Raw genomic sequence first — 12,757 nt, 5'->3', positions numbered from 1 at the left:
AGAGGAGATTTCGAAGAACCATTTCGCTAGCTTGTTACAGCTTAGGCTCGCTCGAATCGCTGTAACTTTTCTTCAGACGAGGTATGGGGGTCTTAACTTGGCTGTTATCACAATGACAAGCAAGGGAGATCAGGTTTTCCCCCCGGAGTTCAACCGCGCGGCGTGGACGGGCTAGGACCATAACGCCAGGATAAATAACTAATAGTCATTGCCATGGCTGTTCGGATGTGTTTGGCGTTATAAAAGCAACGGGGTTTTTGAATAAATATCAACTATAATAATTAACTCGTACATCATAAAATAACGATGGAGGTATCTGATGAGAAAAGATTAATTTTGTGAGGCCACAGTCCTCCCCCAGTAAATAGAGGCAAATATAAGAGAAAACCACTCAGGGGTATCTGGTATAAATCTGTGTAGTTCCATTCATACCCTGCCACTCTCTCGCTTTTTCGGTTTCAACACTTGGTCTCGGAGGCTCCCAGACCATCACAGGAACTGCCATCTCTCCGATAACCGTCGTTTTGAATAGCTTGAACCCCATCTTGTCGTATAGCTTTCGACCTCTGGCGCTTGACTCTAACCCAAGAGGAACATTCTCTTCGACGGCGTGATGGATACCGCGTTGTGCTAATAATTTGTCTATTCCTTGTCCTCGATATTCCGGGTCAACCGCAAGGGTAGCCAAGTACCACAACTCTGGAAATATGGAAGACGGGAAGTTATCATCAAATTGAGGGGAAGGAGGAGGTTTTTCGACGATGGTCTTGTTCGGCTGAAAATATCGGGCGAGGCTGTCCTGCGTCCTGCAGAGAGAAAGCTGTAATCCTAGAGCACGCATTGTGTAAGCGGTCCGGGATCGTTCGATTGTACTAACAGACAACTCATACCATTCCAGCCCCCTTCGTTTTCAGAAGTCCATATTTGCGCGGCAGGGCTTGTCCCAGTACGCTTCCAACTCGCGTGTCCAACAATCTTTTCAATGTGGCTGCAGTTATCCCCGTCTGGAGCAGTGACCGCAACATACATCACACAACCAGGAGTCCAATATCTCTCCTTTGTGAGCCGGAGAAAGCCGTCCAGGGAAATATCATAGTGTTCTTCCCTTCTCGGAAATACTGCCGTGTACAGGTCGTCATCCTTCATTGATTTTGCTAAAATAGCTGCTACTTCGGAGAAGTCTGACGGTTTGATACGGCGGATGGTGTATGTCGGCCGTCTTCGGGGCTCTCTCCTATCGCTATTCTGGGGCTCCATTATGCAGACAGTGTTTCTCAAACCGCTCTGAGGATATCCCACTAGGTGGTATCTCGGCGGTTACTCGGATGCTTATACTCATGGTATTATCCTGCTGCCTGTCGACAATATTCTGCTGCCTACCTGCAACCCGGCATGCCAATTCATGGCAGGGATAAAGATCTGCCAGCCTGCTATGCAGATTATACACTAAGCAGACGGAGGGGACCTGGGGCAGAATATTCAGTGCAATAGATACTGGGAATAAAGTGTGAGCAAAGTATACTTGATATTAAACCCACTACGAAATGCTTAACTAGTTATTGTGATGCTAATTTAGTACCGAAACTAGCGCATATTATTTAGCCCGTTGGTCCATAGATAAAGAATTTGTGTGAATAATTTTTTTTTTTCAACCAAGGAGGAATAAGCTAATATCCACAAGGAACTCTTCAAAGGGAACGAAAAATGTCGTAAGTACGAAAAGAAGAAATGAAGATTCATAATAGTCATAAGTTAACCCAAGTTCCCACTTGTACGCCAGCTACCCTTCCAGGTCCTCCCAATTGAGATCATATATGATTCCATCTTCCTCTATATCAGTGAGACACTCTCCATCGTTGGGCACGGTCAGCTGAACGGGCTTCTTTCTGCCTACAGTCGAGTCGCTGACAAGAATATTCCATTCACTCCGAGTGATGGGCGTTACATCAGACGCACTGTGCGGTGTCCTGGCTCTGAGGGGAGATAGTGCTTTCGCGAAGCTAACTCTTCGGGTGGCAGAAGACGAGGCCGATATCTCTTTTCTCTTTACCTTTTGTTTTTCCAGCTTCTCCTGCTTGGGGTCTGCTGTGAGTTCCAGCTTAGGCACCAGCACGAGCTCTGGATCTGGCTTGGATTCGGGTTTTGGCTCAGACTCAGGCTTTAACTCAGGCTTAGGTTTTGGCAAAACGATGGCTACCTGCTTGTATCGGGCGACATACTCGTTGGCTATGTCTATGATGAGCTGGTCTTCGAAGTGGAGGTGGTTATAGGCATGGTAGAAAAAGGATTTTGTAAACGGCCGACCACCGGTACTCTGAACAGACTGTCGAAGTAGACAGAGGCAGGCATCTGTATAGATGCGACTTGGGATATGGTCGATCATGGTATTTGGTGTCACCCAAGGCGTGGATAGAGCGTTAAGGTATTGCTTGAGCGTGTACGTGCGATCGATATTCAAGACGGTGAGGCCCTCGAGACTGATCAAAACATCGTTCTGCTTGAGAGATCGATCGATCAGATATTCGGGGTTGAACACCGCGTCCATGCCCGTGCTCGATGACGAGAGAGCCATCCATTTCGACTGAAGGTGGTATTTCCTTGCAGCACGGCGAATGTACTTGCCGAACAGGTGGCGTGCATCGTCCGAGAGGGTACCGACGGGGAAGACAGTGAGGTTGCACCCCTGGCCGATGGGCAACGGTTTGGCACGCGAGAGGATGAGCGTCAGGTGCAGCGTGTGGGACTGCAGTTTGTGCGAGACGTATTCCAATCCGGAGTAGACCTGCGGGGCGATGAGGTTCGAATCGAACGCTGACTCCTGAGAGAGAGGCGGAGATATCATATCGCGGGTCAGGGGATCGGTGGAGGGGGGTCTGATCTCCCCCCTGTTTCGAGCCTGCTCGTGGAGAATCATGCTCTCGCCTCCTTCGCTGCCAGATATGGATGGGCAGGTGGGTGAGGAAGAGAGATTGGAAACGATGAAACGTCCCCGTGGTTTTATATTTCTTCACGCCCTGTCTGTTCCTGCGTCTCGCTGTCTGCAGAACCGCCCGCCCTCAACCATCACAAATACTGCAGCCAATCAGCGTCCATATCACCGCTCTATAAATAAACCCCATGTGATCCCTGGCCCTTGCTGCAGCCTAACCGCCGCACCGGAACGCGCCTTGCCTACTCTGGCAGTTAGTGGAGCCCTGGCCTCGCGTTTATTCGCCAGCCGGGCAAATCTTAAATCCTTGTCAGAAAAACTACGGCGCCTAATGAATCCTTCGCGCGGGGAGAGAGGAAGTAGAAGGTACCTTAGGGTACGTGGTTGCTCTCGGGGTTGCGGCGAGCTGCAAGGTCGCTTCTTGTTCCTTGTGCGTTTGGGCCTGCTCCTATGCATATCTTTCCCCTCTATTCTTAGAAATCCCCGCACTGATCCTGGCCGTCGGACTAGCCACTCACCTATGTCGTTATCATCGACATCGGCGTTGCTTCCGTCCAACCGTTCCGTAGAACTGGTTGATACGCTGCCTTGAAACAACCGATATTTTTATCCTTGGCTTTAAAGTTCCAAATTCACCTCCTGTCCTGTTTCAGACAGACAGGGCTGGATTCTTTTTGAATCTTAACCCACAACACTTACTGACCGTCAGTTTTACCGTAGGTCATCGCAATTGTTGTGTGGAGAGTCCAACCCCGTCGCTTCATGATCATTCGTCTTTGGTGTAGGCGCTGGCAGCTAATTTGTTGGTTGTTAGTAATTCTGGCCCAATGGCCCTTTTACATAACTACCTCTGGACCTGTTATAGAACCACTTTGACCGGCAAGAGGAGTGGGGAGAAGCACGAAAAGAAACGGCTCGAGCAAGACTCCATCGGCCTGGCCCCATATATACGGTAGATGTGCCACATGCTCGATGTCAATGTGTCTATCTCTCAAGAAGCTGGACGAAAATAAAAGTCACATGACCCGGCTCCCATTACGGCCGAAGGAAACATCCCGAGCGGGCAAACATCAGGCCTAAAGCCGCCGAGTTCTCCATATGACGGACGGCGTATACGCACATAGCACCTGCACTCGCGAAAAGGGGGCCGTGGCCTGTCGATGTAACGGGTACGTCCCTCAAGTCGCCTTGTTTGCTTGAGCCGAAAGCTGAAGAATTAAACCCTGTGGCCGGTCCAGGCGGGCATCAGCTGGAAAGCTACTCGTCGGTACAGAGTACATACCCCGATGTACTCCATACAGTACCCCTCGTATGTCTTTTCATACCACCCCACCAGCCGTCGTGTGTTTACTTATAATGATTTTATTATCTTCGTTTGCTCGTAAATGCAACGCAGAATACTTCATACTTTTGTCGCTATATGGAGTACCTGGTTGACCAGTTATCGGCCAGCGACGAATCGAGCCTTCGCACGTCGATGCATTCTAAACAGATAGTCGGGGTAATCGCTGCATAACATGCAGACAACGAGCCGAACTCTAGTGTTCACTAGTGATAGGTTTACCCAGTGTTACGGGCGTAACTGCTTGATTTACGTTGTGGCCGGATAAATTTCCTCTCCTCCTCTCCTACACGTAGCTTGAGCGGCACGATAGCGTTAGTGAGACCCTGCTTGGCTGTCGTGTAATTCCAGGCTCCGGTTGACCTTGATACGATTCACCAGCTGAGTGGCATATATATATTGAAGCTGGCCTTAAATATATATTTTTTACCATCATCCTCGCTGGAACTTGGATAAGTAGTTTTCAGATCCGAGAAGGCCTGGCTCTACCATCTCAAGGTTACTTCAATGTTTCTATGACTACCGCAGTTATCTAAGATCCTATTCAAAGCTTTCCCTTTTCTTTTGACCCCGACGACGGACTCGGAAACTCGAATCTGTTTATAGCCTGTTACTAAACAACACGACAAACGATGATCGGTATATCTGAAGAGCCCCCAAAGTCGCATAATGACTGGCCTAATTATCAAGGGGTGAGCTTAATTTTGACTCCTAAGTTTATGCCTCCTGCTAACAAATGACTCCAGTTCGATACATCGTACGAAGAAAGAGAGCCTGTCGAGCTAAAGGTAACTGGAAACATTCCATCATGGGCTGCTGGCACTCTATACCGCACCGGAATTGGCAAGCGGGAGATAGAAACAGAGAAAGGGTTGTTCCAAACACGCCACTGGTTCGATGGCCTGGCGGTCGTCCATAGATTTCAAATTCTACCACCGGATGAGGAACATTCGGATGTCCGAGTCATCTATAACTCACGAAGCACCTGTGATGGCCTTATTGAGCAGATCAGAAAAACTGGTGAACGGGACACAATGACTTTTGCAAGGAAATATGACCCGTGCCAGAGCTATTTCAAGAAGGTCATGTCAGTCTTTAGGCCAGATCGAGAACGGCCACCAAACGAATACTCCATGTCTATCACCTTGTCTGTCGACTTCCCGGGGTTAGAACCTAAGAAAGGGAAGCTCAGCAGCGGGCATTCTTCGGGCATACAGGGGCTTGCAAACAAGACGGACTCTGCGATGTTCCAGATGTTAGATCCAGAAACACTCGAACCGCTTGGAATTGCGCACCAGAAAGTCCTTCACGAAGAGCTCAAAGGCCCTCTGTCTGGAGCTCATGCGAAGTCTGATCCGCTCACAGGAGATATATATAACTTCAACCTCGAGATGGGGCCTACCACGACCTACCGTGTCTTCAGCGTCTCTCGCTCCACAGGCAAGACGTCCATATTAGCGACTATTACAAGTGCGAGTGCAGCTTATATCCACTCAATCTTCTTGACCGAGAATTATGTCATTCTCTGTGTATGGAATTCCTTCTTTGTTGCTCACGGCTTGAAGATCCTGTGGACTAGAAATATCCTTGATGCCATTGGAGAATATGACCCGTCTCGTCCTGCGAAATGGTATGTCATTGACCGACGTACTCCTGAAAATGGTGGCCAGGGTGTGGTAGCAACCTACGAGAGCGATGCTTTTTTCTGCTTTCATAGCGTCAATGCCTACGAAACCCCTTCTCAGACTGGATCTGGAACCGATATCATCGCGGATTTGGTTGCATATGACAACCTCAACTGCTTGAAAAGCTTCTATCTCGAGAACCTCCGGTCTGATTCGCCGAACGCAGGGGAGATAAAGGCAAAGCACCCATACACTACCGTTCTCCTAAGATATCGGCTACCATATATCCGCTCGGAATCAAAAGAAACTCCTCTATCGACTCCGCAGTCACGGCGTTCCTCTACGATATTACAGAACCCTACACGACCTCACAGGGCTACCCTTGAATTCAAGTCTGAGCCAATCCAGGCGCCTGAGCTGCCAACCATGAACCCTCGATATATTACCCGTCCTCACAGATATATATACGGGGTAAATTTCACAGGGAACTCTACGTTCTTGGACGGGCTGGTGAAAATGGATACCAAGACACATGAAGCAAAGTACTGGTCTTATCATGGACAAAATGCAGGTGAACCTATCTTCGTTCCCCGCACCAAGAGTGGCCCGTTTGGATCAGGCTCGTTAAATGGCGCTTCTCCTGATGCTGAAGATATCGATGACGAGGACGATGGCGTGTTACTGTCGGTAGTCCTTGACGGGCTTTCGGGGAAGTCATATTTGCTTGTGCTGGATGCAAAGACGATGACAGAAGTCGGGAGAGCGGACGTCCACGGGGCTATTGGGTTTGGATTCCATGGAGTGCATGTGCGTTCTGATGGTAAGATGGTAACAGATGTCTAAGTGTTCACTTTATACAGTTGACATTGCGTATATTAATCATAATGCAGTATCCCTAACCGCTATCTTTAAACTATAATTATTTAATTCTGCCTAACTCCGACTTTAATGCATAAAAAGTACAATCATTTCTTCCACGAATCCCTCAAGGTGACAACCTCCCCCCAGATGTTCTCCCTCGCTCTCTCCCTGGTCATACCTCGCTTGATCATGGCGTCATATTCTGTATGGACATGCCTGATATGCGCCTCGATAGCCAGCCGGACTTTCTCCTCTTCGCTCGCGATCTTCCCACTCTTGCCGACTCGCCTGGACCCCTTTAAAAAGGCATGGTTAAGAACCGCATTGAGATCAGATTTGGGCATGTTTGGAAATTCCCTGAGAAGTAGGTCCCGGGCCTTGCGTCGATCACGAGCATCCTTTTGAGCCACTGCTTGTTTCCGTGCATCGGATGTATCCTGTGACTCTAGTTCGACGGCTGTACGCACGTCGATCGGAACGTAGAGGCCGGTTTGCTCATAAGTCGTGGAACTCTGGGAGGAAGGTTAGCTCACACCCGCCAGGATGGCCTGTACCAGGTTGAGATGGTACCTACATAGACGGTATACACAGCTGAGCCCAGATCGTGCGTTTGGGAACGGCATTTCCTTGTAATGTAGATATTCCCCTTGGGAACGAAGACGTAGCCAGACGGCGTTGGTTGGTTGTCGAGAAGTATCTGCCAGCAGTGTTAGCTTTACGAAATGATAACGCTGGCTCAGCGAACTTACGTCTTCAGGAACGAAACCATGCACCGTCTTAGAATATGCGATACCTTTGAGCTTCACCCGTAGAGCCTTCGGCATTGTCTTTGGGGGTTTGTTGCCTTCACGACGGCTGCGTTTGGCCTTTGGCCGAGTTTGACGCCGCAGTTTTCCCATATTTGATATTTTCAACTTTGACTAGAGAGAGAGAAGAGACGTAAAGCGGAAGCTCGAGGAGGCGTAGGCTGAATCATAGCCCTTCTCTCTTGTAGAGTGAGAGGATGTTTACCGCATGTTGATATATCATGTTGATGTGTTATTCACCAAGCAACACAATAACAAGCTGGCAGGACAACCGTTTATATTCAACCATGAACCAGCCACGAATATAAATGATATCTTCGATGGCCATGACATTTCTATTATTCTGGTAGAACTCGACTTTCAACACCTCCAAAGCAGACTTCAAGTATCTACCACAACTACGCCAAACGCAGCCACGGAGTATAACTACAGAGTACCTGCCAACGGCTATATTCTACGTCTATCTGCTCAAGGGCTACAATGTACAATCCCGTCTATCCGCAACCTGCTCCAGCCGCCGGAGTGGCGAGAAGAGATAGGCTAAATCGCCATGACGTTGAACCAGTGGAGATGAAGCTGCAACGCCTGCGACGCCGTCAGGGCAGGGTTGGTCCTGAATATCCAATCTCAATCTCCCGATCCTTGCAGCCGCGAGCTAACCTGTGTATAACAGTACTCCGTAACTCCTCAGTCATAGAGTCGCACGCAGCAGACGATCTCCCTATGCCCCAGCCGGCCGCTCGACGAGATCGAGACCTGGCACCACGCAACTATGGAGTATACAACAGCATCACTGTGGCCGTTGTACGGAGGACGAACAGCAGAATGCGGGAGTACCTTGGCTCGGCTAGGGCGCATCCTTACGCAAGAGCTGTGGAGGATTTTTAGCTGATGTTTGCTCGCCAATCGGCGCCTGCGCAGCTGCGTGCTAAGAGGATGGCCTTTGTGTAAGGCCGTAGGGAGCGGCACGGATGAGAGCGTCGGACGGGTACGGTGCCTCCTGTCGGATATCACCTAATGGTCATATATCCTCTGCGGTTGTCGAAAGGTTACAGCCCTCGCTCCGACGATAGCTCGATCTCAACAACTGGATAGTACGGATAGATTTAATCGACTCGCAGCTTAAATTAATTAATTATGGATCTCGGACACACGACAAGCTGAGCGGGTTCCATCCAACGACTCCTGGCCAATTCCGAGGCGCAAACAATCCAATCATCGGCCGCGGTCAGGGGGTCGTAATCCCCCCATGCCAATGCCAGTGGAGATCCGAGATCAGGACTGGAGCTAAAATGCGATTTTCGGCTGCAGGCACAGCAGACATGCATCTGTACGATGGTGCTACTCCGTCCCCTACAAGTGTGTTATATGTGCATATGTCGCGCGCTTTAAGGGGGCGGTTTGGCCGCCAGCCCATAGTCTCCCGCCAGAGGGATGCTGCATGCTCGAAGCTCGAGCTGATTCCTTTGATGGACCCCAAAAACGGACGCATGGAGGGACAGGCCTACCAATGATCTACCTCGGAATGGCCAGTTTTTTTTATCCCCAGCCCTGCCCCGGGCCCCCGGCCTGCCGCCAATGAAGGTCTCCGTGGCGTCTGTATACTTGATTCGGGGCGTGCAGAGCTCTGTATATATCCTGATAGTAGGGACCGTATACGCTCTCTATCCGATATCCGTGGGCCAACGCCTGCCGCATCCAATCGACAGGTCGGAAAGAAGCTTTCCGGCCTGCCTGGTTGGCCCAGCTACTAGAGACCTGCTGGATATGTGTATCCAGGTCTTGGAAGAAGGGCTAGCGGGTGTGACAAAGGCCGGTCGGGCGCGTCAGAGTGGGCATTATGGACGGATGCGCCATGGGTATAAGGGATAGAAGCTCCGGCGCTGGAGCCCAGGGAGGGAAGAAAAATAAAAGGAAGAAAGATCAAAAGGAAAAACGTAAACAAGGAAAAGAGAAGATGTCCGATAGAATTAAATAATCTATCTTCATCTAAACATCATAGTTTATTATAGTCTTTTCTCTTCTATATTCGAAAGGTCGTTTCTAGCTGCATATTTCTTTGACCGTTTCTGTCTATTTTTTATTTTTGCTTCTGCCCTCGAAGTTCCTGTCTTATACTCATTTAATTTTCTTTTTTGCTTCACTTTCTTTCTCCTGCTTGCTGCTTGCTGTGCTGCCTGGTCTCCCCTTGCTCTGTTGCCTGGTGGGTGTTGTCGACTCTACTTTTTTTATTTTATTTTCCTCCTTCGCCTTTTCCCGCCTTCACCAACATATATCTCTGACATCCCAGCAAGGGGGAAACGGGTTCAGCTGTGTCTCGCTTCCTACGAAGAGGTAACATCTTATCACCCCGGAGATATACGCATGTAGGCCTATATATAACTCTTGGGCCGGTCTTCAGGTGCTCCGTCGTCTGTCTCTCGTCCTCCGTTGACCACTACGACCACCGACGACCACCAACGACCACCGTCAAACACCACCACCGCTCGCACTTCCTGGGCTTCGTCTCCCGGTCGTCTCGCCTCATGCTGGTCCGAGGTAATCTGCTGATATGAATTGGGACTACCCTATCCACAGGTATGTGTCGGCGGCGGTCTATCTCGGCGCACAAGTGCTGGCCTCTGCTTGTGGTGCCCCTCGGCTGGGTATAGCAGACAGTCGATATAGGAGAACATATTTCTGACCTGCTGAACCCCTAGCTTTACGGATCCTAATGTCGAACCTCAAACGCCCACGAGAACACCCACTACGAGCTCGTTCGAGACCTCTTTCCAGACCCCAAAGCTCGAATCCAGCTTCTACGACCCCCGGGTTACATGGAACACTGCAGACCCGTACGGCTCTAGCCCAGAGCTGATCAAATTCCCGCCCAGGTTTGACCTGGCTTCTCCGTCACCGCAACGAGGTACCATGCCATCATCCCCCTATCCCCGCTTGGTAGTAGAGCTAGAGTTCGGAGAGTTGTCAGAGGATTGGTCGAACGGTGTGCTAACAGGTATATACAGGCCGATTATCAGGCGGTGATGGTTTGAACAGTGGTGGCACGACACTGGGTAGTGGGAGGAAGACAAGGGCATTGAATACGATTTCCAGCTCCAGGCCTGACATGTCGGATGGAATCGATGCCACGAGCCGTTCCGCTGCCTCGATGCAGACGCCCCCGCCTACCAGCACCTCGAGGAGGAGAATGCAGGACCCCATGAATCTAACGACTGACGATGCTGCCACGCCCGTGCAAGAAACGAACACAAGCCAGCTCGAGACCCCGAGCCGCTTCATCGGTTTGTCACCCAACTTCTACGGCTTCCAGGGCACCCCTGATTTGTTCCGTGTAGCTGGAGCATCAGTTACCGAATCCTCCTATATCCCTCGATATCAAATGCCATGGTATCAGGAGAATGCACCCCAGTCGTCGACGATGATGGATCCCGCAATGTATAGCAATCATTTTGATATATCGTCGCAACCGCAACCACAGCCGCCTGTGGAGGCATTCGATGCCGACCCTACAAGTGAGATCGGACTAGAGACTCCAAGGCTACCTGTAACGCAATCGGTTGGGAGAAAACGGGTAGGTCTGGGTATTCCTCAGGACCTACGATACCTTGATACGCAGCAGGGTGCGGCCATTAGTAGCTCGTTCTCAGCATCACCACGCATGCCTGCACCACAAAACGACGACCCTTCGATGTTCCTCAGCTCTCCAGCAAGACGATTCGGCTTCTCTGACCCGTCATATTCCCCTAGTGCAACCCGGATAGAGAACCGTCAGCCATACCATTATCAGATGGAGGAGTCCGAACGTGACAGACGAGAAAGGGGCCTGTGCAAGGTGCCACGGACCCGGAGTGTTGGTCAGAAACGGCATGCTACTGCTGCTGCTACTTCTGCCACTGCTACCTACCAGGATCCCTATGCATCCCTTCCTCGGTCTAACTTGGGCAGGCCACCCGCCAGGCGGACTACCACACATTCTGGTGCGATATCTCGGCAGAACTCCTTTTCCGCCGGAACTATGAATTCTATGCCCGGCAGCGGGGTGACCAAGACGCCTTCCAAGGGCCGGACCTCGCCGTTTAAGACGCAGATGCACTCCTTTCCTCGACCTACCTCGCTGGCTGCACCCATGGAAGCGCTCGTCCTGAAGGTTGGCAAGGACGGGATAGCCACCACCGAGATGAAAATGGCACCATGCTCGCAGTCCCAATTCCCCGATGCATCTCCCGATATAAGTATCGAGGAACTCTCAACCGAAAGCGACAGTGACCTGTCTGATACTTCAGAGCGTCGGATAACGAGAAGTCAGAATCCGTCTTTCAATTTCCCCGATATCACACCCCGTAGGCCTCGCATCGCACGCACACCATCGTCGTCTTGCCCACACTCGAAGAGCTCGTCCCGCTCGTCAACGGTAGGCTCGTCACATTCGGGGTATAACCCGGGCTGGACGGACACCTCACGGGGCAGGGGGAGACAGTTAGATGTTCTCTCCGCCCAGGATGCGTGGGACCAACGCCGTCGACACTCTGTCAACCCATCGAGCAGTCATTCGCGAAACTACTCGATCACCGACTCCGAGGCAACCCAGGAAGACGACGAGGCAGATGATGCGGGACACGCCCAACATGCACTGAAACAGGTCCTCAAGGCTCGTAAGCGCCAATCGGTCGCTGGGTACGGGTCAATGTCTAGAGCTTCCCACTCACTGGCGATGGCGACGTTACGGTCTTCACCTCCGCTGGTGGGATACCCCGAATCATATGCCGAAGACGTCAATTCGCCCACCAAGATGACTGAGACAGACACCGCTCCCACGCAGACCATGGACCGCCAGAACAACCCCAGTACGGGGACCAGATGTGTGTGCAATTCGAGAAACAATGGCGGACACTTGATGATCCAATGGTAATATGTTTTCTCTCGTTGTGTCCGTGTATCTTCTCTGCTAACCGCTACTACCACAGTGAATCGTGCACGCACTGGCTCCATACGAAGTGTGTTGGACTTGACCGCCAAAGCCTGCCACCGGTATACATCTGCGTCTACTGCGTGCACAACCCCGTACGCCGACGAGTCCGCGACCCGCGGGTCCGTGGAGGTCACGTCTCCTCTCCGCTTACCCATAAATCGTATGGCTTCCTCTAACGCCTAAACCACGTCCACTGCATCTACCTACGCACAGTCTGCGATCTTA

At 50.9% G+C, this 12,757-nt stretch overlaps 5 protein-coding genes across 5 annotated transcripts; 2 read left to right on the top strand and 3 right to left on the bottom strand.

Annotated features, from left to right (window-relative positions):
- Positions 1-391: 391 nt before the first annotated feature.
- GIQ15_03829 (uncharacterized protein) lies at positions 392-1,257 on the bottom strand (the record flags this gene model as incomplete). The annotated part of the gene is made up of 2 exons (XM_033551246.1): positions 392-828; positions 891-1,257. The coding sequence occupies 2 exons, from the start codon at positions 1,255-1,257 to the stop codon at positions 392-394; spliced, it is 804 nt and encodes a 267-aa protein (XP_033404976.1).
- Positions 1,258-1,780: 523 nt separating this feature from the next.
- Positions 1,781-2,914, bottom strand: GIQ15_03828 (uncharacterized protein; the record flags this gene model as incomplete). The annotated part of the gene is made up of 1 exon (XM_033551245.1): positions 1,781-2,914. One exon carries the CDS (start codon positions 2,912-2,914, stop codon positions 1,781-1,783), a length of 1,134 nt encoding a protein of 377 aa, XP_033404975.1.
- Positions 2,915-4,903: 1,989 nt separating this feature from the next.
- On the top strand, positions 4,904-6,739 carry GIQ15_03827 (carotenoid cleavage dioxygenase 1; the record flags this gene model as incomplete). Its single annotated transcript, XM_033551244.1, has 2 exons — positions 4,904-4,963; positions 5,018-6,739. 2 exons carry the CDS (start codon positions 4,904-4,906, stop codon positions 6,737-6,739), a joined length of 1,782 nt encoding a protein of 593 aa, XP_033404974.1.
- Positions 6,740-6,861: 122 nt separating this feature from the next.
- Positions 6,862-7,656, bottom strand: GIQ15_03826 (uncharacterized protein; the record flags this gene model as incomplete). The annotated part of the gene is made up of 2 exons (XM_033551243.1): positions 6,862-7,269; positions 7,507-7,656. The coding sequence occupies 2 exons, from the start codon at positions 7,654-7,656 to the stop codon at positions 6,862-6,864; spliced, it is 558 nt and encodes a 185-aa protein (XP_033404973.1).
- A 2,458-nt stretch (positions 7,657-10,114) lies between these two features.
- On the top strand, positions 10,115-12,715 carry GIQ15_03825 (PHD finger domain-containing protein; the record flags this gene model as incomplete). The annotated part of the gene is made up of 4 exons (XM_033551242.1): positions 10,115-10,140; positions 10,263-10,468; positions 10,569-12,422; positions 12,528-12,715. 4 exons carry the CDS (start codon positions 10,115-10,117, stop codon positions 12,713-12,715), a joined length of 2,274 nt encoding a protein of 757 aa, XP_033404972.1.
- Positions 12,716-12,757: the final 42 nt, after the last annotated feature.

This window comes from Arthroderma uncinatum (assembly GCF_011692745.1).
Source record: "Arthroderma uncinatum strain CBS 119779 chromosome Unknown scaffold3, whole genome shotgun sequence".
Classification (NCBI taxonomy): Eukaryota; Fungi; Ascomycota; class Eurotiomycetes; order Onygenales; family Arthrodermataceae; genus Arthroderma; species Arthroderma uncinatum.
Note: the sequence above shows the minus strand (reverse complement) of the source record. Positions and strands in the feature narration are given on the sequence as shown.